The following is a 25,011-nucleotide window of genomic DNA, read 5'->3' on the forward strand; positions in this document are numbered from 1 at the left end:
CTGCATCCCATATGAGGCGTCATTAGTTGTTAGCACGGTTTCACTTTGACAATTTCAATTAGCAGAAGTAGTATAAAGATGTTAGTTTTTTAGAAATGTCCAGTTTTTATGTCTGGCCAGACACTATAACAGAGGTACCTTACAGATATCACCTTCTTCTCAGGCCTCCCAGTCATTGGTGCTGATTAACCTTTATGTACAACTATATCCGGAGTGTCCCTTGAGAAGTGTTATGTAGTAGGTAAAACAATTAGGACAGGCATGTCCAAACTGTGGCCCTCCAGCTGTTGTGAAACTACACATCCCAGCATGACTTGCCATAGTTTTAGCATTCCTTAATAGTAAAACTGTGGCAAGGCATAATGGGGCGTGTAGTTTGACAACAGCCGGAGGGCCATAGTTTGGACATGCCTGAATTAGGATATCCCTCTTGTGCAACTGCTGAACATAACCACCAACGCGTTTCCCCGCCTGTCCTTTGTTATCAGTGGCTTCCTCAGGGAGTAAAAGTAGCAAGAAGCTAAGAAAATAGCTTTATTTTGCCCTAGGTGGTTTAAAATTAGTTTCACTGGGGAAGGTAATAACACAGGGGGATGGTTCTTAAATTGAGTACTAAGAGCATACCGTAGCTGTAGATACCAAAAAAAGTAAAATAGGAACAGTCCATACTCCTTTAGTTGTTGAAATGACTACAATACATTAGCCTCATATAGTTGCCCAATTGTTATTACTCCCCGAGACGACCAGAGTCAGGTGCAAGACAGGTGAGTTCAGGAAGCCGTGTGGAATGCCAGAGGGGAGTGTCCGGATCTGTACCAGTATAACCCATCAAACAACAGGTCTCCTGCCAAATCTTAACAGCCTGGACAACTAGTGGAGGGGCATGCAGAAGGGGATTTACCTCCTAGTAGCATCTGCAAGGGTGTAAGGGTAGGGCATACTTGGTGTATAAATACTGGTACCAGAATTTTAAATAGATAGGGAAAAAGAAGGGGGTGACAGTGCTTAAAAAAAAAAAAAAGAATATTAACACCAGATGTTTAGTCAAGATAGCACAAACAATTTAATAAAAATGATTAATAGAATATATTATAACATAGCAAATTAATATCATCACTCTTTGGATCAATGTTAATAGTTGAATCTTACATATGTCGCTGGGAGTCTGTTCCTAGTGTGCCCTGAGTGGATTGTCCCTTAATGATGAGTGCTGGTAATGTTGGTATACTGTAGCTCCGATGCCTCAGTGATAATTCTGCCCGCAATATTGATTTGTCCCTAGTACCTCAGTTGCTTTTTGGGCCGCAGGAGTTAGCAATCTCCATGCCTTTGGAAGTAATCCAATAGGTGCTGTAATCCACTGGCCGTTTGTTAGATGAGGTGAATATTCCTGGGGAGGGGGGGAGCAGGCGTTCCCTCAGGCCAATAGGGGGTCCAGGGCTGGTCTGGATTAACCCGGTCCAGCATGCATTGTGAATGGGGTTCAAGCTCTGTGGCACAGCTAGAAATGGTGTACGATTACCCAGGTCTGACCTGGGTTTTTGGTGGAAAGGGATATTTGGGTTAAACTTTAAATTAGCTGCAAGAAGGTCTAAACATTAATAATCCATATTTTATTAAGATATATTTTCATATTTTATTGTTGCAGATTTTCTGGAGAGAATGATGGAATCTCAGCAAAGGGACTCCAGTGCCCCTGGCAGGTTCCATGTGGGAAGTGCTGAATCTATGTTGCACATCCGACCAGGGGGATACCATCCCCAAAGGGCTCTTATAAACCCCTTTGCACCATCACGCATGCCAATGAAGCTCACATCAAATCGCCGGAGGTGGATGCACACATTCCCTGTGGGTATGTCCCATGTAAAACTAAGTGACTCCTGTAAATCTATTCAAAACTTCCAAATTTCTTCCTTATTTTTCCACCTGTTTTAAATTTATCACATTTTTTCAGATTTCTGTGTCCCATTAAGAGCATTTTGTTATCACCTCTCTTAGGTCCCTCTGGAGAAGCCATACAAATACATCACCAAACCCGCCAGAACATGGCAGATCTACAAGGGAATGGGCAGCGTGAATTCGTTCATTCCTCAGCAGAGCTTCTTGAGCTAGCATATCATGAAGCTACTGGCAGGTATGCGATCTAGAGCCGTATTGGTATATTCACTGAACCGATTTGTAGATTGGCTTTCATCTGGCACGCTGCAAGATCTTTTTGATGAACCAAGTTTACAATCTAGGCAGGCTATAGTTTGAATTGTCTACTTATAAAAACGTCTTTCCAAAGCTGATGCATATGTGGCCAATCAATATGTCGTATTTACCCTGCTAAGATAAAATTGTTAAATTTAGCCAATTTCATATAAGCTGCTGCATTGATAGTGAAATAGTAGCACAATATTGTGGCTTTACGAATGTGACGGTGGTCATGGTGGCACACACCGTTGATTACTGAAGATGAACCCTTCCTCAGAGAAACTTAAGTCCAATTTTTGTCTGACACATCAGTATTTGTTATACACAGATTATTCATTTCAACAAATCCGACCTTGTTCCATTGAAGAGAATGATTTTCGTAACCATGCTTGCACCTCCCTAAAGCAGTTCTTTCTGCCCCAGGAAAAGATTGTGGCCACTCATACTCTTGATATTTCTGGTTCTGCAGGTGAAGGCTGCTTTGGTCCATTTCTGCATTCTGTAAGAATCCCCTGGCTATCAGAGAGATGGCTGACACCTTGGCGGGCAGAACTTCACTTCTCTGTGATATCAGTTTTATTTATTCTTAGGAGAAACTTTTGAGAAGCCTAAATTGTCAGGATCTTTTCCTGGCAAATGTTCCCTCCATAAGGACTTGTTTCCGGCTTTAGTAGACAGATGGGTCCTGCTATACATTGATTTGATGGTGTCCCATCTAAATCACAAAGTTCCTTTGCATTGCAAAAGTTCTCTGGATCCTGCAGCTCTCCTGGTTGATACAACGTCCATTTAGTATTATCTTTTTTCACACAGTGTTTGTTGCAACAGGTTCTGAAATGCAACAGGAGGTAACAGACGATAGTTGTTCTGGTGCACTCGGGCCGACCTCTGAGGTTGTGGTACTCAGACCTACAAGGTCTTTTGGGGGGACACCAGATGGTGTCTTCCAGCTGATACAGACCTTCTTCAACAAGGAGTCTTCAGACTGCCCACATTAGATTGGATACATTTACCAGCATGGTTGTTGAGACCACCATCTTCAGGGCCAAGGGGATCATAGATGTGGCTACTTCTTACAATGCTGATGGCATGGAAGCAGGTTTTGTGTCAACATTACCACCAGATTTGGGAGGCTGTCATTTGGTGTGAGATATAGTGTTTTCTTTCTCCTTTAGGCTTTCCAGTCTCCATTTGTTCATTTAGAAGGGCTTGAATGCGGGTTTGTGTTACCTGAAGGTGCAGGTGTTTGTTCTTTTTTTTTTTTTTTCAGTGTGTCTTCCCCTGAAAATTCACACATTCATACAAGATATCATCCATATACAACCACCATTTGTTTCTACCATAGCTCTTGGGGACCTCAACACGGTACTAGGTTTTCTGTAGTTGGATACTTCTGAGACTCAAGTGGTCTTTGTTTCTCTTTGCACATGCCTCAGTTTAATAGGTTTTGGAGACCATTTCTCCTTATCTAGTTGTTTCCCTTTAGTAGTGTTTCACAATGTTAGAGCAGTGCTTTGTACACGGCCTTCCCTTTTTACCAATGGTTCCACATAAATTAACCGATTGTATTTCCTGATTTGTCCACTGATGGCTTTTTCCCTGAGGGTGAGGCTTGTTCTTTGCATGTGGCTTGTGCCCTTCTGACCTATGTTTTCTATACCTCTTCCTTTCATAAGCACTTGTCTGTCCACCGCAGAATTGGCTGACTTCAAAATGTAATTAAAAAAAATATATATTTTTTTCTCTTTCGTCCAGTCCGGTGACACAGCTAACCTTGGGATGTAGGAGGGTCCACCAGGAGCCAGGCACCTATGCTTCTAATTTCTTTGGGAGCAGGCTCCTCCCTACTGCATCCCATAATGCTCCAGTTAGTTTTAGGTGCCCACCACAGGAGTGGGTGCTATGCTTCGCAGCTGCGATGCAGCTGCGTTTTTTTCTTTGGATTTTTTTTTCAGATAGTTAGGTTTTTATTGTTTTATTAACCCCTTCAGTGGTGTTTTTTTTTTTGGGAGCGCTCCCCACTGGGCGAGTTTTTTATGGGGAGCGCTCCCTTTAAAAAAAAACCACCACTACCCCCCTGGTTCTGGGCAGCGCCGCTGAACTGTCAATCAGCGGCTGCCCGGACCTGCGCCCCCCCCCCCCCCCCCCACCGCATCGCTGTCCCCGGCAGCCGGCTTGTCATAAGCCGGCGCCGGGGACTTCTATTGAAAACCCGGAGGGAAGGGGGGAGGAGGAGGGAGGAGGAGGCGACGCCGCAGAGGGGAGGGAGCCAGGCAGCGCGACGCTGCCTGAGATCAGAGTGAACTCAGCAGCGCTGCCCGACTCCAAACAGTGACAATCCCGAGAATTTTCCGGGCTTGCCAGACTGGGCACTGAGGCACAGCCCGGAAAATTCTCGGGATTGCCACTGAAGAGGTTAATGCACTAGCTTAGAGCTTAGGTTTGCCAGTGTGTCGCTTCTCACAGAAGTGCATACACACTGAGAGCGCAGCAGAGGCTGACAGAAGGGCGTCCTGTCAGCTCTCTGTGTGCAGAGGGACACCTTTTTATTCCCTCTGCACAGCGCTTAGTCTCTCTTGGTAAGAGGCTTTCCTGGGCCCCGGTGGTGTATTGCTGAAGGGGATCTTGGGGGACGGACCCCCCGCGATGGCGCCCGCCATCTTGAAGGGTTTAGGGACGGAAATCCCGCCAGGGAAGTGAAGTCCCTTACAGGAGTCCGGCGCTGCTGGACGACTCCATTGTGGTCCCATTGAGGGAGGTACAAGGAGGTGAGAAGAGACAACTGCGGGAGCGGCTGATGGGGGAGAAAGCACCAGCTGGGGCTGGTCTCCCCGCTGATGCAGAGACTTGGTCTCTTCCTGCACTGTGTTTTGGCGCCTTTTCCCTGTGCTGCGGAGCTGACAAGGTGATTTTTACACAGTCTCCAGTCTCTTCATAGAAGCGCTTCCCTCGCTGATTGCTGACAGGATTACCAGCTCAGATAAGTACACTTTTACATTGCTCTGTGCGGTGCCTGTTCATTTTGCATTGTGTTTAAATACATGGCTGAGGGGTTTACTTCTGCTGCTGTGGAGGAGGGAACGCTGGACATGTTTATTTACTGCAAAAAGTGTGAGGCTAAATTTACATATGAACATGAGGATCAGGGGGATTTATGCCCATCCTGTGAGGCTGTTCCCAGTGGGTCACGCGCCCCCAGAACGGAGATAGCTGAACCTGCGTGGGCTTTGGTGTTGGGCAGGTCTATGAATGCTCTTACTGAGGCTTTGAATAGGCAGAAGGATTCCTTGTTATGGTCTCCTGGCCACTTTACTTTGTCTCAGGTGTCTGGGGGGTCTGTTACCCCGGCTCAGGGGGACCCCATTTTACTGCAAGCTATGCAGGATACTGCTCAAGGGGTTCATAAAATGACTGCCCTGATGGAGCAGTTTACAAAATCCTATGATGAGAGTGTGCTTAGGCACACGGTTTCTACACCACCTATTTCACAGGATTTAGATGATGATGGTGTGTGTGAGGAGAACTGGAGTTGGGACATGGGTGATGAAGCCGAGGCCTTAACTTCAGGCATTGAGGATTTGATTGTGGCTTTTAAGCAGACTTTGAATCTTACAGAGGAGGAAAAGACTCCTGTCTCTTGTGTGTTTAAAAAGAGTCGCAGGGACCCTGTGTGTTTCCCTTCTGATGAGGGAATGACATCTCTTTTAAATGAAGCAGGATAAAAAATTCTTGATGGCAAAAAAGTATGCTAATATGTATCCCATGCCGGAGGAACATAGCAAATTATGGGAAAAAGCCCCATTAGTGGATGCATCAGTTGCTAGACTGTCTAAAGCCACTGGCTTGCCTGTCCAGGGTGGTGCTACCTTTAAAGACCCAGTGGACAAGAAAGTGGAAGGTTGCTTGAAGGCTATTTTTGAAGGCGTGGGTTATACCTTGAGGCCCATTATCTTGTCTGCTTGGGTTACAAAAGCTATGATCAAGTAGACGGAGGAGCTTAGTGGGCTACTCCACCAGAATTCGGAGGCCTTTATACTGGCAGAGAAATTGAGATCTGCCGCAGAGTATGTTTGTAAGGCAGGTGAGGAGGGAGCTAAAATGGCATCCAGAGTGTCTATAACCTCAGTCTCTGCTAGAAGGGCTCTTTGGCTCAAAGCTTGGGAAGCTGATAGTGAGTCCAAGAAGTCCCTTGAGAACTTGCCCTTTAAGGGGGAGTTATTGTTTGGCTCGGAGCTGGAAGCCATCATTAAGCAGGCTACTGGGGGTAAGAGTACTTTCCTCCCCACTACTTCCAAGAGTTCAGGCTCCAAGTTTGGAGTTTTCAAGCCATCCTTTCGGCCGCCATTTCGGGGCGGGTCGTCCAACAGAGGACAGTCTGGCCGTGGCAGATTTCAGGCCGGCAGAGGAAAGGCTTCCAAAGGCCGATTTGGGGCCTTTAAAAAAAAGCATGCAGCGAAGAGTGATGACAAGTCCTCTGCATGACGGGGCGTGGGGCTCCCCGTTCTGGGCTCAGAGTGGGGGGTTGCCTCCTACACTTTCGGGACAGGTGGAGGGAATCCATTGTGGATCCGTGGGTCCTTGCCATCATTTCCGAGGGTTACCGGATAAATCTCAGGGGTATTCCACCCAAGAGATTTCTTCCTACACCCTTGCCGCAGCTTTGTCTCTCAAAGAGAAGGGAGTAGTGATTCCGGTACCTCAGGAGGAGAGAAAACAAGGGTTTTATTCGATCCTGTTCCTAGTCCCCAAGCCAGACGGGTCTTTCAGGCCTATTCTAAATTTAAAATCTTTAAATCTTCATTTGTGGGTAGATAATTTTCGCATGGAGTCTCTGCGTTCTGTGCTCCTGAGCATAGAGACGGGGGAGTTTCTGGCTGCATACCTCCATGTGCCCATTTACAAGGATCACCAATCTCTTCTCAGGTTTGCAATTGGAGAAAACCATTGGCAGTTTCAAGCCCTGCCGTTTGGTTTGGCAACGGCTCCGAGAGTATTCACGAAAGTGATGGCGGTCATAGTAATTATTCCTTATCTGGACGACCTTTTATTCAAGGCGGAGTCGGCGGGAAAACTCCAGGAGCACCTGAGTATTGCAACACAGTTCTTGCAAGATCAGGGTTGGGTGCTAAACCTTCCCAAGTCACATTTAACACCTACTCAGAGTCTGCAGTTCCTCTGGGTAATTTTGGACACACACCTTCACAGGGTGTTCTTACCACACCCGAAAGCTGTGGAGATTCGGCAGATGGTGCTGACAATTCTCCTGGCCCCTGCACCGACGGTGTGGTAGGGAGTAAGGCTGCTGGGCAAAATGGTAGCGACTTTCGAGACGCTGCAGTTTGCCAGATTCCATTCAAGGTCCTTCCAGTGGAGCATCCTAGCATGCTGGTCCAGCAATGCCAAGACAATGAAACAGGAACGGCTGGTCTTGTCTCAGGAAACAAGAATATCCTTGGAATGGTGGATGGATATAGAGACTCTGCAGATGGGGCGGTCCCTTTGCTCCTGGAACTGGTTGGTCATCACGACGGATGCCAGTCTCAGGGGTTGGGGGGCAGTTGTGCTTCACCTAAGGTTACAGGGCCTTTGGTCCGAGGAGGAATCCAGACTTCCCATAAACATACTGGAACTGAGAGCGGTATGGAATGCCTTGTGCCAAGCAGAGGAATTCTGAAAGGATTGCCAGTACGAGTTCAATCCGACAATGCCACTATGGTGGCATACTTAAACCACCAGGGTGGAACTCGAAGCAAGATGGCGATGGCAGAGATTGTGAGGATCTTCACCTGGGCGGAAGTGCAGGTACCAGCACTGTCAGCCGTATTCATTCCGGGGAGGCGGACTATCTCAGCAGGGCGGATCTGCTGGAAGGGGAGTGGTCACTACATCGGGAGGTATTTCAGAAGATTGTAGACCGATGGGGACTGCCAGACATAGATCTTATGGCGTCAAGGGCCAATTGTCAAGTGCCGAGGTTTTGCTCTCGGTCGAGGGATCCGTCGGCTTGGGCAGTGGATGCCATGACAATTCCTTGGTCTTTCAATCTGGTCTACATCTTTCCCCCGTTTCCAATGATCTTGAGGGTGTTGAAGAGGATAAAGAACCAGAGAGTATCGGCCATTCTGGTTGCACCAGATTGGCCCAGGAGGTCATGGTACTCAGACATACTGAGATTGTCGACAGAATCGTGGCGACTTCCTCTTCAGCCGGACTTGCTAAGCCAAGGACCGTTCCTGTACCTGGACCTAGCTCGTCTAAATTTGACAGCGTGGCGTATGAATCCTCCTTATTGAGAAAGAAGGGGTTTTCAGAAGAGGTTATACAGACCATGCTAAGAGCCCGAAAGCCGGTGTCTGCGGCTAATTACCACAGGGTGTGGAGGATCTACATCAGGTGGTGTGAACGGCAGAGAGTTCATACCTCCAGGTTTAAGATAGCGAGGCTACTGTAGTTCCTACAGGATGGCCTGTCGTCTGGTTTAAGTTTGCAGTCTTTGAAAGTGCAAATTTCGGTGCTTTCCATTTTCTTCCAAAAGAGGGTGGCTCTGTTGCCGGAGGTACAAACCTTTTTGCAGGGTGTGGCCAGGATTAAGCCTCCTTACAAGCAGCCGGTTGCATCGTGGGACTTTTCTCTTGTTTTATCCATGCTGCAGAAACCTCCATTTGAGCCACTGAGATCAGCTGATCTCAAGTATCTCACCTGGAAGCTTACCTTTTTTATTGGCCATTGCTTCGGCTAGGCGTGTGTCGGAATTGGGTGCCTTGTCCTGCAAGTCACCATTTTTGATTTTCCATGATGACAGGGCTGGACTCAGGACAGTACCAAAATTTTTACCTAAAGTGGTTTCCTCATTTCATTTGAATCAGGACATTATGCTCCCGGTTTTTTCCCCGCCTGAGGGAACGAGGAATAGGGACAGTTTAATAAAGTTAGATGTGGTTCGCGCATTGCGAATCTATATCAGTAGAGTAAAGGATGTTCGCAAATCGGATTTGCTGCTGGTTTTGTACGATGTACATAAGATTGGGTGGCCTGCTTCAAAGCAGACTATTGCCCGCTGGTTGAGATCAACTATTGCGTTTGCCTACTGTAAGGCAGGTAGGCCTGTGCCATCTTGCATAAATGGCCATACTACAAGGTCCGTTGCGTCTTCGTGGGCAGTGCGTCATGGGGCCACAGTGGAGCAGCTGTGCAGGGCAGCCACCTGGTCCTCTGTTCACACCTTTACAAAATTCTACAGGTTTCATGAGTTTGCGTCGGAGGACGCTTCATTTGGACGGGCAGTGATGAGGACTGGCAGTCTGAGCGTACCCTCCAAAAGGACCGGCTCGTGAACGTCCCATCGTGAGCTGTGTCACCGGACTGGACGAAAGAGAAAAGGGGATTTTTGTAAGAACTTACCGTTCAAACCCCTTTCTCTGAGTCCAGTCCGGTGACACAGCGATCCCTCCCTAACGCTCAGTAAGTTGTACCGTTCATGGTTGCCATGTTATGTGTTATAAGTTGCATATATGATGTTCAGGCATTGTACTGGAGTTGTGTATCCTAGTGTGCTGTTGAAGTTTAACTGAAGCATTATGGGATGCAGTAGGGAGGAGCCTGCTCCCAAAGAAATTAGAAGCATAGGTGCCTGGCTCCTGGCGGACCCTCCTACATCCCAAGGTTAGCTGTGTCACCGGACTGGACTCCGAGAAAGGGATTCGAACGGTAAGTTCTTTCAAAAATCTCCTTTTGTTGGTTGTGTGCTGTATTCAGTAGGCTTACATTGTTGGAGGCCACCATGTTTCTTCCATGGTACGGCTCATTCCAATTGGTCGATGTGTGCTACCTAGTCTTCAATGCATACCTTTTACCAAATTCTATTGGATTAACACCTTTGCATCTAGAGATGCAAGTTTTGGATGCAAGGTGCTCCATGCTGCTTCAACTTATTCCCTACTGTGAGGATGGCTTTGGGACGTCCCAAGAGACCCAGGTTCCCCCAGTGGAAGTAGGGGAAAACTTTTGTACTTACCACAAAAATACCTTTCTCCGATATATGGGTGACACTGGGTGCCCTCCCAGTGCTACTCTGTTGTTATGTCTTCCTGTTACCTGCTGTTTGTTGTGACAACTCCTGTTGGGATGCCTGTGTTGTTGGATTGATGTTTCAAGTAGAGTGACAAATACAGGGATCTGCGGAATCCTGGGTATGACCCTAAAATTGCTTGAATTTCGGGATTAGACTGCACATGCACAGTTTAATGCGGGCAGTGTCTGATCACCTGCTCAGTCGCTGACGGGTAATTTCAGGCTCTGCCATTCCCGGCCACATCGCTCCTGCCCACCCATGTGAGTAAATGTGTAAATCGGCTGGTTTGGTAGGGGGTTATTAAGGCCAATATTGAATCCCAGGATTGAGCATTTTTCAATCCCAAATTAAAAAATGCCCTGGTATTGGCATCCCTATTTTCACACTCAGATTCCCTAGTGTCCTCCTTGTAATTGGAGCGAGTGATTTAAATGGTAAGTGCAAAAATCCTATTCTTGTGTGCAGGTAAGGTGTGTGTTGCCTGCATGCAAAACACTTTATTTCACCCAGAGGTGAGAAGCAGAATTAACCTTTTATTATATGTTATGGAGAACGTATGGAACAACTGTGCAAATGATTTACTATGATTGCAGGTCTATTTAAGATGGGATGCTGCTATGGGCAACCAGTCGGAATCTACTACTTTTTTATTTAGCAAAATATAACTGATTCGGATTGGTTGCCCATAGCCACATCCCATTTTAAATAGAACTCTCATCTTCGTAAATAAACCCCTGTGTGTCTAGAACATTCCCTACAACAGATTTAAATAAAGAACAAAATGTGTGGTGCGCTATCAACAGCAGCTGGCACAGGGTTGTCAGGCCCCAATAATATATAGGTAATAAATAAAAAACATGTGCCAGCGCTGGCTGTGAAGAGAGTAAAAGAACACGGTTCTCAAAATATGATAACAATTTATTAATATAAAAAATAAAGGATGAATTAAAAGTGAATCACTTTAGAACAAATGTCCATGACACAATCATAAAATGCTATCACAGGGATAGTGAACGTTATATTGGCTTTGAGCTGTTTATGAAAACAGAATAGGTAATGGAGCTGTGTATATTACCATCCCATGTGTGCCTGGTAGATTTTTATCCAGGATCCGTGACGATGTCCTGAGTTGTCCTATATTTGCAAGGACTCAAGATTCCCAGTGAGACTGTCCTCTTGGATTGCTGGAGTGTAATTAGGGATCAAGCAATATCCCATATAGAATTTTGTATATCCAGATGAAATTCGAGGGTCGTCTGTGGGATGGTGGACACGTCAACTTTAAATGGATGGAGGGATGTCGACAGCAGTTTTACAAGTGCTCAACACGTTTCCCCGGAATCAAAACCTCCGGCTTCATCAGGAGCGAATGTTCTTATTGCAAGCTCAGAGCATGGTTTTATACCTGATAGGTAATTGTCTAAGTGATTCACCTGTGTAATTAATTAACATCTAAAATAAGCTAAGCATGAGAGAACCGTGTACCATACAAATACATAATTAACTTTATTACTATAGGAGGCAGTCAGATTGAATGAAAAGCATATTTGCTGTATAGATATTATAGAAAGAAGGTTTTAATCCCGTTTGTTAGGGTCACTTGACCCGGAAGTAGTTCAGCAAACAGGTCTCGTTAATAATGATAATAATAATAGAGTAGAATGAGGTGTAAAATTACCTCTATACAACGTAGTGGTATAGGGTACCTTGATGCGGGTCTGGGACATCAGATGCACGTCACCGCCAGCAGCCGATTGCCGGTATCGGCAATGCCGGCAGTGGCGCACAATCTGAGTCCTGACCAGCGTCAGTTGCGTTGCCGGGCAACGATCCTGGCCACGTGATCCAGGTCGTGCCCGGCTCCAGAGTAGGCGTCCCCCGCACGTCCAGCCCGAAGGAGGGTTGGCGTAAGCACGCCTGGATGGTGACGTCTGCCGTCAGAGCTGAAAGACATGCTGGGCAGCGTCTGCTGCGTTGCATAGCAACGCCCAACAGCCCGATCTCCCTATAGGGAGGTCGGATCAAGGACCCACTTGAATACAACAGTATTGATCGGCAGTAAATACAATTTTGGACTTTTTAATAAGATAGAACATATAGACAAAAGGTATATTGAAAATTTACATTACTATTGTTACATTTTTCTTGTTTCATATACAGATGTTTTTCTTGTTTCATATACAGATGTTCTTTTACTCTCTTCACAGCCAGCGCTGGCACATGTTTTTTATTTATTCCCTAAACCGTGTGCTGGGTGAGAAAATCACAATCCAACCCGTGGCACTTGAGCGCTGTTGCAAAGAACAGGATTGAAATACAGTTTCTTTATGTGTAAAACTGATGCTGCTTTCGCTAAGTAAAAACTCTAGGGTGCAAAGAATACTGATGCAATCTGTTATTTTCAGTTTGAAAAATGAAATTATTATATTATATTGGGGATATTTTCAAAAACATTTGTTCATTAGTTTCAACTGAATTAATGATGTTTTGTCAGTATACATTTATTAGTATAACCTTTTCATCTTTCTGTTGACTACAGACATGGAGGTCCTCGCACACCATTGGACAACAACTCCTGTGGTAGCACAGAGGAGTTCTCTGGAAATGTATCAATCAATGGACATAGGAGCCACAGTGCAGGTGATTGTAGCTGTGACACAGGTCACCAGTAGTGTTGATAACGGTTTGAGACGTGCATTTAATGCTGTCCTGCTCTGTTGCTACAGTTACTAACCACAAGGAGAGAGATTCCCCTGATGAGAGCCTGCTGTGCTGTCCTGAACCAAGTGAGTGGGGAGTGGAGGGAAGGGCCTCTGATTGAGTGGGGAGAGGATGCATCTGATTTCACTTTATAGTTGCTGGTATTATCTAATATTAGGTATTTTTATTTAACCTTGTGTGTTGCTTCTTAACACGTTTATTTGTCTTGAAAGTTATTCTCATCTTTCTAATAATGTATTACATGAATAATAAACGTGACTGCAAGAACTCATTGAATTTAGTGAATTATTTGTAAAACCAGGTAACTTATTGTGGAATTGAATGATATTTTATATTATTGTATCTCTGGTGGAGATGGTGTGTAAAGGCCTCTGCACGGGAAAATATGTGGCCATGAATGCCCAGGTTTGTTGGGTGAGAACTACTGCAGTATTGTTCTGTACTAAGCAGCTGTTCCTCAGCATTGCAGTGGTAATTACTCCTGTGTGCAAAATATATATACTGTATAATATAATATGTAGTGTCGCTAGTTATTGTACAGGATTTTGTCTTTCTTTTTTCCTATGCATACTTAATTTGCCTCCACGCTCTCTCCCTTCTGTGCAGGGGTAGTTTGTTTGTTTTCTGTTTTTCTCTCTCTCACTATAAGGACTCAAGCACACTGCCCTGCCACCTTGTATCCTCCCCTCTCTTTCCTGGGACCCTGCTGTCTGCTCTCACCTTGTCCCATTTCTCTCTCTCTCTCCGCCAGGACTCCTTCACTTCACCCTGCCAACTTGTCTCATCTCTCTTCCGGGACCCTCATCATTGCCCTTTTGTTTTATCCCGTCTTCTCATTTCCTGGGACCCTTCTCTGCCCCCTCCCTCCTCCCCTACTCTGATACTGATCATATTATATACACACTGATGTGTTAATTTTAGTATTTTTGCATTATGTAATTATATCATCCTAACCTGCAGATTACCTGTGGTCACTATTTGTTATGCTGTTCGTGCACCTCTTTTGCTGACACTGGCTCACATTTCTTGCATGTCTTACTCTAATAAGTATTGTATTAGATCATATTGATTGGGTGGTGGCATATGACTTTTTAATCTGAGGTATTGATGAAGCGCAAAGTAATTCCCAATGCATGATGGGACAGGATGCATCTTATGCATGGCAATGTTAACCTACTCTCTTTTTTTCTTTTCCTTTTCTCTCCCATTGTGTGTGGCTCCACCTTCAAATCACTCCTACTGAATACATTTTACCACTCCTCACCCAAATTGTTGCATCATCCAAAACCATATGCATGTATCTCTTTCCTTCACATCTCCATTATTGTTTAATTCTTTCTCCTATCTGCATTGTTTCCTACTCACTTGTCCCATTTGTTTTTTGTATACTTTAATGCAACACCACTTCTTACTCTTATTTTACTGCCCTCTTTTACCTCATCATTTCTTGTCCAATTGTGTTTCTTATTTGCTCACTCCCTTAAAACACTGTTCTGTGTCTCATGCCCATTGATTTTCTTCCACAACTTTTACCGCTCACATTTTCTTCACTTTGTTCTCTTATACGGATCTCTTCCATCTTCTCAAACACACATTACATGGTCTCTGGGCAGTTTTGATGCTGTCTGCTCCCCCCATAGTGCCTGGTTTCTGCTGCACAGTTGGGGTGGATTGGAAGTCCCTTACCACCCCAGCCTGCCTGCCACTCACCACAGACTATTTCCCGGACAAGCAGAGTCTACAAAATGATTACACGGAGGGTTGCTATGATCTATTGCCGGAGGCTGACCTAGACAGGTGAGATAGAAAAAGGCAGATATATAGACGTGTCTGAGAATTTTTAGATGGCCATTGTAAGGATTTAGCCTACCACTTTGATCTGACACAATTATGTTGGCTTTTCAGCAGTCAGCAGTCATTACATACTGATCTTCAGATGTTACTCGTATAAACCAGCCTCTCACTGACTCTGGTATTTTGGGCATATTTCCATTAGCTTAGCATAAAATCTGCATAATGGGAAACATGGATCGACCATGGTAATAGAGGGCGTCAATGCTATATGTTGTATATACAGTAAGGCACTGTATATACAACAATCTCTGACTGTGACCACCATTAAGGAAATCCTTGCACTGCTGTGCCTAGGAACAGTGGTATTAGAAGGGAGAACTTTGGGAAGGTTTCTCTTGGAGATAGTGGGTTTTTATTATCACCAGATTTCTCAGTTGGCATTACTTGCAGATTTTAAGAAATCTTATTTCACTTGACTGAGATATCATAATTGTATGTGTTTCTTACGAGTGCTGTTTGGGTTTTTACTGTTTCTTTTCAGTCATTTGCAACTTCTGTGTCCTATAACAATTTTTTGCATTCTAAATAGTTTCGATGTGTACACATTTTGTTTTTCTGATGTTCGTTAACAATTTTTTCTGACAAGTGGACTATCCGTTCCATGGCTGCTGGGGCAAATATGGTCAGTACTTGTTCCCAGTATTAGTCTTGGAACTGAACTCCCTATGTGCAACTTGGGAAGCTTGAGCCCCCATGGCTCACATCTATATTAGAGTGAGACGGTTGACCTGGTGCAGCTGGCATGGGCCATGTATTTGAAGAGGTCCATTGCAGAATTGATCATATAAACAGTTCCCCTTGAGTTAGTTGACCTACTGAAATCGTCTGTAATTCTATTCATTCTGAATTTGGTAATGGTGTCAGATCATCATAGACATCAGTCTCCGAGGCTTAGGAGCAACACTATGGTTGTCACTACAAAGACAGAATCTGCAGTTGCCGGGTCATGTGGGAAATTACCAAGATTGTGTGCAGGGCTGAATGCCATGTCCCAGCTATAATAATAGTAATTGTACAAGGAATGGACAAATGGGAGTCATACCATTCACTTGATGACACCTTTGGTTTCTTTGGACGTTTTCTGCCAGTTTGCAGATAGTCATAGACAGCCAAAGGTTTATATGATGGCCATCTGATTGTACCACAAGGAGGATCTTTATTGTCTGCAACCTAGCATTTGGGTCCATCCATGATAGATGCCATTGTCTGTTGTTCCGTATCAAACAAGTTCCGTGATCCTTCAGATTAAGAAAGCCAGAAATGAAAGTGTGGCTGTTATCTCATTACTCCAGATTGGCCAAGGAATGCTAGGTATGCAGATGGCCTTGGTGATAGCTGCTATATGCTGCTCTGTTACGCCAAGTGCCCTTCTTCCATATAAATTTGACATGCATAGCTTTATCATCATGAATGTTATGAGCATGATCTTCCATGCTGAGGATTTTCCCCAAAATGCACATTGTGTTGTGTGTAAGGGAGGGTATTTCCTGTTTCTTGGCTAAATTGATATGTCTTCTTTAGTTTCTGCAGTAGTCTCTGTCAGCAAAAGTTATTCCAGAGTTCTAAACTGTATTCAATCAGTTTTAAATATCCAACCTCCATATGTACCTTGGACCTTAACCTGGATCTTCTAGCACTACAGAAATCTAAGTCTGAACCTCTTCACTCCGTGGAACTTAAATTATTTAGGTTCATTCTTGTTGATCGCTTCTGCAATTCAGGTCTCATTTATGTCTTCATTCCTGTTTGTTCCTGTGGATAGAGCAGTGCTGCTTATCACACCCTCCTTGTCTCTTAGTTTCACCTCAGTCAGTCACTCATCATCTCGGCCTTTGGGCTAGGTAGTGTGAGCTTTAAAAATGGTGTTTTTATGCAAGATGGATTCCTTCTGGCTTTGTACAATACTCATGACAGATTTTGGTTTTCTTAAAAACAGTTCCACAGCAGATCACTGCTAGGTTTCAAAAGGTCTTTTTTATGAGGAATTGCTGTGACAGACTTCATTTTGTTTCAAAATATGGTGATAGCTCTGCGCTCACCGTCTATTGTGTGGGATGCAGTGGGTAAAACCCCTATTCAAGCGCGGAATGATAGGAATAGTCTATAAGTATCAGTGAAAAAAGGATTTATTGAAAATACAGACGTGTTTAGAAGTGCAAAACAATAGCATAGAAATACCATGAAAAATAAAATAAATAAATAAATGAATGGAGTTCAGTGCGTGCAGCTCTCACTAGCTACAGCTGTGTCTGCTGCCGACTGGTGTGTAATACCTGCAGGTGGTTAGGGAAAGCAGGTATGTGGGGTAGATGAATGTACTCTGCGGTTGGGCAATACACAGAGATATGATGTGGAGCGGGGTCTTAAGGTAAACGTGGGCTTAATGTCAGGGCGGATAAAGTCAATGGGTCATGTAAGGCGTATGAATGGCACCAGCGGCTGGCGTCCCAAACACCCCGGTGGTGCACTATACCCTTACCTGATACCCCCAAAGATTTCCATGTTCCTAGAAGGTCCCTCATTGTCTGTTCCTTGAAGTAGGTATAGCTGCGTCTGCACCGCGAGCAGCACACCGTCCGTAATTCCACACTGCTACTACAGCTGCGTCGATCACTTCCGGGTTTCGGTGTGACGGACAGCCGGAGCGGTGTGCGCTCAACTCTCTGGATGAGCAGTGTAGCAGTGTGGAATTACGGCCGGCGTGCTACTCGCAGTGCATTGACTTTATCCGCCCTGACATTAAGCCCACGTTTACCTTGAGACCCCGCATCCACATCATATCTCTGTATTGCCCAACAGCAGAGTGCATTCATCTACCCCACATACCTGCTTTCCCTACCCACCTGCAGGTATTACACACCAGTCGGCAGCAGACACAGCTGTAGCTTGTGAGAGCTGCATGCACTGGACTCCATTTATTTATTTATTTTAATTTTCATGGTATTTCTATGCTATTGTTTTGCACTTCTAAACACGTCTGTATTTTCAATAAATCCTGTTTTCACTCATACTTATAGACTATTCCTATCATTCCGTGCTTGAATAGGGATTTTACCCACTGCATCCCACACAATAGAAGGTGAGCTAAGAGCTATCACCATATTTTGCTATACTTTTAGGAGCGTGGACACACTCCAGCTCAGCAGCCCCTTCGAACTTTTGATCATCTTGAGCGCGGACAAACCAGCACTTAATTTTGTTTCAGTCGATGCCTCAGAAGCAGAAAGAAGAGGATTTCCTTATTTTAAGGTGCACAGCAAACTGCTAAATGACTGTGGAGGGAGTTATTTATTTTTTTTAAATTTCAATAAAAGTCTCTGGATTTATTTACATTCCCCGGCACAAATGGTATATCCTCTGGCAGCCATGGGCATGCAGAGAAATTTGGTTCTAAAAGATTTAGCATATGCAAATAGTTTACATCTGCCAAGGCTTCCTGGGCCAATAGTACACCAGAAAACAAAATGCTGAAATCTACCTTTAAATGTTTTATTACTCAAGCACCCATTGGCAAAGGGCCAGCATGGTCTATTCTTAAACCTGTTTAGAATATTCTCATGCATGTTACATGCCCACATAAGATGGGTATCATTCAGCATACACATGGTATTCAGTTTTGCACTTCTCATCCATTGGGGACACTGGAACTTCATTCCAGGTGGTACAAAGTGCGGTCCAGGGCATAATGTTACAGTTTTCTCAAATACCAGTTATGTGTTTATGGAAGGTAAGTAAAGATGGTTATGGATTAATGAGCCTATGGTGTCTAGATAGACAGTCAATAGGTCATCACTAAAAGGTTGACATGCACAAGGTCGACAGTGGCAAAATGTCAACACAAACAATGGCTAACATGAGTTTCCACTTTTTTTTGTTTCCGTGTGGACCTAATAATAGTGTACTGCATATTCTCGCATGGCTTGTCATGCTTCAGGCCACTTTACCATTCCCACGGAGTCCACGTGGATGGTAAAGTATGAAAAAGTCCCAATAAAAAAAAACAAAACATGAAAACCTCATGTTGCTCATTGCCAGGTTCACTCTTTGACAATGTTGACCTTGTGCATGTTGACCTATTGACCGTGTATCTAGACACTGTCCACCTATCATCCGGATATGAATGAAGATAATTATTAGGAGATTTGAACTGTATTCACTGTTTCACAGACGTGATGAGGATGGTGCTCAGATGACAGCACAACAAGTGTTTGAAGAATTTTTATGCCAGCGTCTCATGCAGGGCTATCAAATTATTGTTCAACCAAAACAACCGAAAGCCAGCTCCTCCGCTCCACCCCCACTCAGCAGCAGTCCACTCTATAGACGAGGTATAGATCCTTTTTTTTCCTGCTTTGAGATGTCTAAGCATAGCATAACATTCGTTTTAATGTATGATGTTATTATTTAGGATTGGTATCCTGTAAACGTCCAGAAGAAGAAAACCAGTACTGGCTTAGTATGGGTCGGACTTTTCACAAGGTGACCTGCAAAGACAAGATAATCACGGTTACAAGATATTTGCCAAAGTAAGTGAATGAATTGACTCATAGGGATGTAGTACATTTGTTGCTCAGAGGGGGATGTAGTCACAGCAATGTTGATATTCTACACCACAGGTTCTCAGTATCCCACACAGTGCATGTTTGGCAGGTCTCCTCACAGAATCACATGTTAAATAATTAGCTCCACCTGTGGATCGTTTAAAATGTGTCCGTGAGTAATGAATGCACCTGTCGGTTGACTTGGAAAACGTGAACTGTGCGGGGTACTGGGGACCAAGTTTGAGAACCCCTGTTCTACATGGACAGACAGCAGAAGGTTAGAGTTGTGCTATGGGATGGAAAGGTTAGGTCTACCCAGTCAATATCAAAATATTCCACACCCCCTCAGAGGCGCTGGTCTGGTATCATGTAGACCAATAAAGGACACTTCTAATGTAGAGATAAATGACAGCTAATGTAACTATATTGGGCTATGTGCTTTTTAGTTGTATGCTTATGTGCAGTATAGAGTCCACATATCCATTTCAGCTTTCTTATATGTTAGAGTAAAACATAGTATGGGTAAAATAGTAATTATTCTATAAAAGCAACATTTATTTTATTTTTATATGGTAAGAAGTAGCTACTTTGTCCCAAAATGTTAAGCTCATTTTTATTGTGCCACAATAAACAAATTATTCCTTGCATCGTTGTCATTATGCTGCTGTACAAAATATTTATGAGATATTGTTCTCGGTGATGCATGGGTTCATTTTATTGGAAAAAAAAAATAACATGTCTGCGCTAATTACAAATGAGGAGCCAGGTAGCTATGGATTAGTAAATCACATATACTTTATATAATAAGTCAGATATTTAATATACTGATAACAATATAACATTCATGTACAGAAAATACAAAATACTAAAACACAATCGGTGGATCAGGATCAAAATAAATATTTATATAAAAAAATGAATAAATGAAATGGAAGCTTCCAATTAGTAAGTCAACTTTAAAAATAAAAAATGGGTATGTCCCTTTGTAAACCTAGGAGCTGCCGGCCCGGTGGTATATATCTGATGTATATTTATACATTATATACATATTTATACAGGTGAATTGAGTCCAGCTATGGAAATCTAGCAGCGGCTATTGAGCGAGAGTCACTGCTAAATATATGATTAATTATAGGAGAGGTGACGTGCATTCCGTTCAACACTATGGGTGAGATGTACTAAACCTTGAAAAGTGTTAAAATGGAGAGTTATAAACCATCAACCAATCAGCTCCTACCTCTCATTTTTCAAACACAGCCTGTGACATAACAGATAGGAGCTGATTGGCTGGTTGTTTATCACTCTCCATTTTATCACTTTTACAGCTTAGTACATCTGGCCCTAGACCTCTCCAATGAGGGGCTTGCAGCATGTTGGAGTATGTCCACAGTTGACCCCACTGATGAGTGTAGTGCAGTTGTGTGTGACTCCTCCGTGTGGAAGATACCGCTGGCAGTGAATCACCTTTAATCTGGATTTCAACAGAAAATAAACTACTAAAGTAGGAGATGGGACAGGTCCGTGTTTCGTTCCGCAACAGGGGCTTTTTCAAAGAGTGACAAATGTTTGGACCGGACTGTATTTATCCTACTGTATGTGCACTCATTGGTTGTATTAAAATAGCACAGGTGTTTCTGATCTACCATACTCTGATCCACTGTACTAGAAATCATTAGATACATGCGTATCAATCCCATAAAAAAAATAAAAAAAAAAGTTTATAGTGAATCAGAGTATGGTGATCAGGAACACCTGTGCTTATTTTACCACAGGTGACCTCTTAGTACTTTACGGTTTCTAACCGGTCCTTTGGGGGGTTGATTGTTACTGTAATTCATCAGTGCAGGATATCTTGTACCTGACGCTGTGTGGTGCATTCCACCATATCAGTGGGGGACTCTGTGAGCAATGTGATAGATATTTCTCCTGTATACTACATCTGTGTTGTGTCGATATCTGGTTTTAGGTGAACATATTCTTTCTTTGGCTGCCAAAGAAGGCAAGGTTTAGACCAGTGGTTCTCAACCTCGGTCCTCGAGGACCCCCAACAGTGCATGTATTCCAGGTCACCTGGCAGTTGCACTCATTATTCACTGACACATTTTAAAAGATCACAGGTGGAGCTAATTATTTAACCTGTGATGCTGTATGGAGACCTGGAAAACATGCACTGTGGGGGGTCCTTGAGGACCGAGGGTGAGAACCACTAGTTTAGATTGAGGGTGTGGTGCAGCTCCCACAACTGGATGTCAGAGGAAATGGGATTTTTGTTCTTGAGTTAAATCTTTTTCTGACAGTCCATTGGGGAACATTGCACAGTTCCTCCATTACCGTCTTTGGTTTTTATTCTTTCTGTTGTCGGTACTAAGCTTGTGGACATTGTTCTCTCTTCCCTCTTGTTTGTACCATTGGTTATGTCCTTGGGTCTTTTCAAGAAATATATACTGAATATATACTGAACACCCCAGCAGACACATCAAGATGTAGGGTTTGAGCTCTAAGATTTAAAGGGGTATGGGTCATTGGGACGCCCACTGAAGGTCAGCATCTAAAATAGGTTGACATGGCTCAAGTTGACAGGGTTGGAAGGTCGACACAAGCATTAGGTCAAAATGTCAACATGAGTTTTTCTACTTTTTTTGTCCTGAATATCGACATGGACACCGTCAAAGTATACCCCGTCCCCTCGCCTGGCTTGCTGCTATTGCCATGCTTTGGGTATGATGCCTTGTTGCGCTCGGCACACTATTTTATTCTCCCACCATGCCGTAGTGGATGGTAGGCATATGTCAGCTTAAATAAACGTGAAAAACATGTCAACTTTTTGACTGTCGACCTTCCTGTTGTCGACCTAATGCTTGTGTTGACCTTCCAACTCTGTCGGCCTTAGCTGTGTCAACCTTCAGTAATCGACTTAATGCATGTCAACCTAAATAGGGTTAACCTAGTGACCTTATCCTCATTTAAGATGACCAAGTTCCTTTTCTTTACCTCACAACACCATGGAATCTAGTGTTCACCCATGGACTAAGGGAGTTATTCAGACCGGATCTCTGGGCCGCGACTTTGCAGGCTGGCCGTTTGTGAAATGACTGTGCATGCGTACAGATTGTAGCGCGCATGCACAAGGCCATCCAGCAATAAAATCCAGCGTCTTTTTTGATCCCAAGCTGTTTGCATGTTGATTGACAGGAAGCTGGCATTTTGTGGGTGTCATCTGACATTTTTTGGGAGTGTCGGGAAAAATTCAGGTGTGCCCAGGCATTTTCAGGGAGGGTGCGTGATTTCAGCTCCGGCCCTTATCAGCTTGATTCTATTAAACTGCCGAGTAGGTCCTGGGCTAGGCACAGACTGCACATACTGGAAAATCAGTAGATGGCGAGTGAGTTGCAAATACAATTACAGCTAATCGCTGATCTGTGATATTTAGCAAGCCTTTTGCAGCCTTACATAGGGCCGGATTTCACTCTGGCAGGGCAGCAGCTGGCAGAGCTGGGCATGGCAGGGCTCTGCAAATTAGCAGAGAAGCGATCAGGTCTGAGAACCCAATAATCATTTCATGTTCTGCAAGTCCAAAAACTTAAATTATACATGTTTTTTAAATCAAGTACGGTATATTTTATTGTTTTAACAGATTACAGATCTAAAACATAATTAGAAAACAAAACAAAAACAAGAAAAAGACCGTGTACAAATAAAAACAAAATAGTGTGCCTAACATTATATAAATCTAATATCACAGAAAATAATCCTTTCGAAGTAGGATACAGACATTCCTCACTTAACGACCTACCTGTTTACCGACCACCCGGACTTACGACCTGGGCCTTCGTTTAGCGTCCGTGCTGTGACTCCTCGGACTTACGACCCTGCCTGCTCTGATTTACGACCTGCCCGCCTCCCCTCTCGCAGTTACAACCTGCCCTGCTTGTTTAGCGACCAGCGTCTCAGAAGTCTTAAGGGGTTTTATATATGCTTGTTTAACAACCAATTCACTTAACGACCTGGTCGTAGGAACGGAACCTGGTCGTTAAGTGAGGAATGTCTGTAGAAGTAAAATCAGCAAATATATAATACAACAATGAGCACAACATATACAGTGAAATATAATAATAAACGGAGGCAGCCCAAGACATGTAAAGAACCCTGTGACAATAGCCAGACATATAATTAGGATGAATTTATCCTAGCTACTATGTTCAAGAGCATATCGAGAGGCCTGCCATAGTCCCCAAACCCCATCATATTTTGCTGCGCATTTACGCTTTGCATACATAAATCTTTCATAGGAAAGACTAGAATTGACTAATGCTGCCCAAGCATCAAATGACAGGGCTCTCCAGCCATCCAAGTTCAGGCAATACATACCAGAGACAAGGTTAGGAGGTTGTGACATACAAACATGTGTAGGAGGAGAGCGACTCCTGGAGTTCCAAACCAAACGATCAAATCCGGGGATTCATTAGTGGAATTTGTATACCAGCATCCCGTATACTTTTAGTCACTTCCTCCCAATCGGGGTAAACCAGAGGGCACCACCAGAGTAGATGCCAGAAGTCAGCAGCTTCTGGGATCAGCTGTAGAGCATTTAGGGCATACATCAGAAGATAATTTACCAATACTACATAGTCTACAAGACCAGTAGATCCTGTGCAAAATATACAGTTGTATCTGCTGAAATCTAGCATATGAAGTGGCAACTATGGGGAGCTCAAGATACAATCTCAGTCCTCATCATCTATTTCACCCTAATCCACCACCCATTTAGCATGGAGAAAAGCTAAGCTGTAAGTACCAGTGAAAATTACAACCCGGAATGTTAAATGTGGAGGATAGATATTGAAAAGTATGAAGGACTCCATCTTTATATAGTTGTTCTATGGCAGACACCTCAAAAGAAGACCATCTCGAGCCATCCTCCAATTTATATAATTCAGGGAAATTCAAATTGATCCATAAAGGGGAGCAATGGTCTATATAAGGGTTTCCCCAAATTATTATACTTTTTGGGTTTATATTGCAGTAAACATAATTGTTTAAAAACTGCAAACCACAGCTATAAAAGGTTTTGTATTCTCTGAATAGCAAATGTATTTTTTTGTCTCACTTCCCAGGTATCCATGTGAATCAGCCCAGATCAGTTACACCTACAACTTGTGTCCCTCACACTCGGACTGTGATTTTGTGTCTAGCTGGGTAGAATTCTCCCACGAGCGTCTGGAGGACTACAAGTGGAACTATTTGGATCAGTACATCTGCTCTGCTGGCTCTGAAGACTTTAGGCAGGTCATACATATGAATCCACACTTTATATTGTCTGTAGTAAACCTTTGTCTAATAATTGTATTTTATTCAGTCTGATTGAGTCCTTGAAGTTTTGGCGCACTCGATTCCTCCTCCTCCCCTCTTGCGTTGGACCAACCAAGCGTATCACTGAGGGGGAGCAACACTGTGACTTGTACGGAGATCGTCCCAGATCTGAGCAAGAGGAAGCGCAGCTTTTGGATGGCTTCTTGCGATTTGTGGAGGGGCTGAACCGCATTCGTAGACGTCACAGATCAGACCGCATGATTCGGGTATTAAATACTTCCCGCTTATGGGATTTGTGCAGTATTATATGATTAGGAT

The 25,011-nt window shown here is 43.9% G+C and overlaps 1 protein-coding gene across 4 annotated transcripts in view; it reads left to right on the plus strand.

Moving 5' to 3' along the window:
- The window catches only part of DEPDC5 (DEP domain containing 5, GATOR1 subcomplex subunit), a 73,914-nt gene that overhangs the window by 37,484 nt on the left and 11,419 nt on the right, over window positions 1-25,011 (plus strand). For 3 of the 4 annotated variants that reach the window (XM_083147897.1, XM_083147914.1, XM_083147923.1), the window contains exons 22-30: window positions 1,649-1,852; window positions 1,999-2,134; window positions 12,807-12,907; window positions 12,994-13,053; window positions 14,602-14,785; window positions 19,010-19,170; window positions 19,251-19,368; window positions 24,498-24,665; window positions 24,740-24,959. In XM_083147897.1, coding sequence (XP_083004023.1) covers window positions 1,649-1,852; window positions 1,999-2,134; window positions 12,807-12,907; window positions 12,994-13,053; window positions 14,602-14,785; window positions 19,010-19,170; window positions 19,251-19,368; window positions 24,498-24,665; window positions 24,740-24,959 — 1,352 coding nt within the window. The remainder of the gene's footprint in view (window positions 1-1,648; window positions 1,853-1,998; window positions 2,135-12,806; window positions 12,908-12,993; window positions 13,054-14,601; window positions 14,786-19,009; window positions 19,171-19,250; window positions 19,369-24,497; window positions 24,666-24,739; window positions 24,960-25,011) is intronic. The other variant, XM_083147904.1, reaches the window with a different exon arrangement.

This window comes from Crinia signifera, chromosome 1 (genome assembly GCF_055691185.1).
Source record: "Crinia signifera chromosome 1, ASM5569118v1, whole genome shotgun sequence".
Lineage (NCBI taxonomy): Eukaryota > Metazoa > Chordata > Amphibia > Anura > Myobatrachidae > Crinia > Crinia signifera.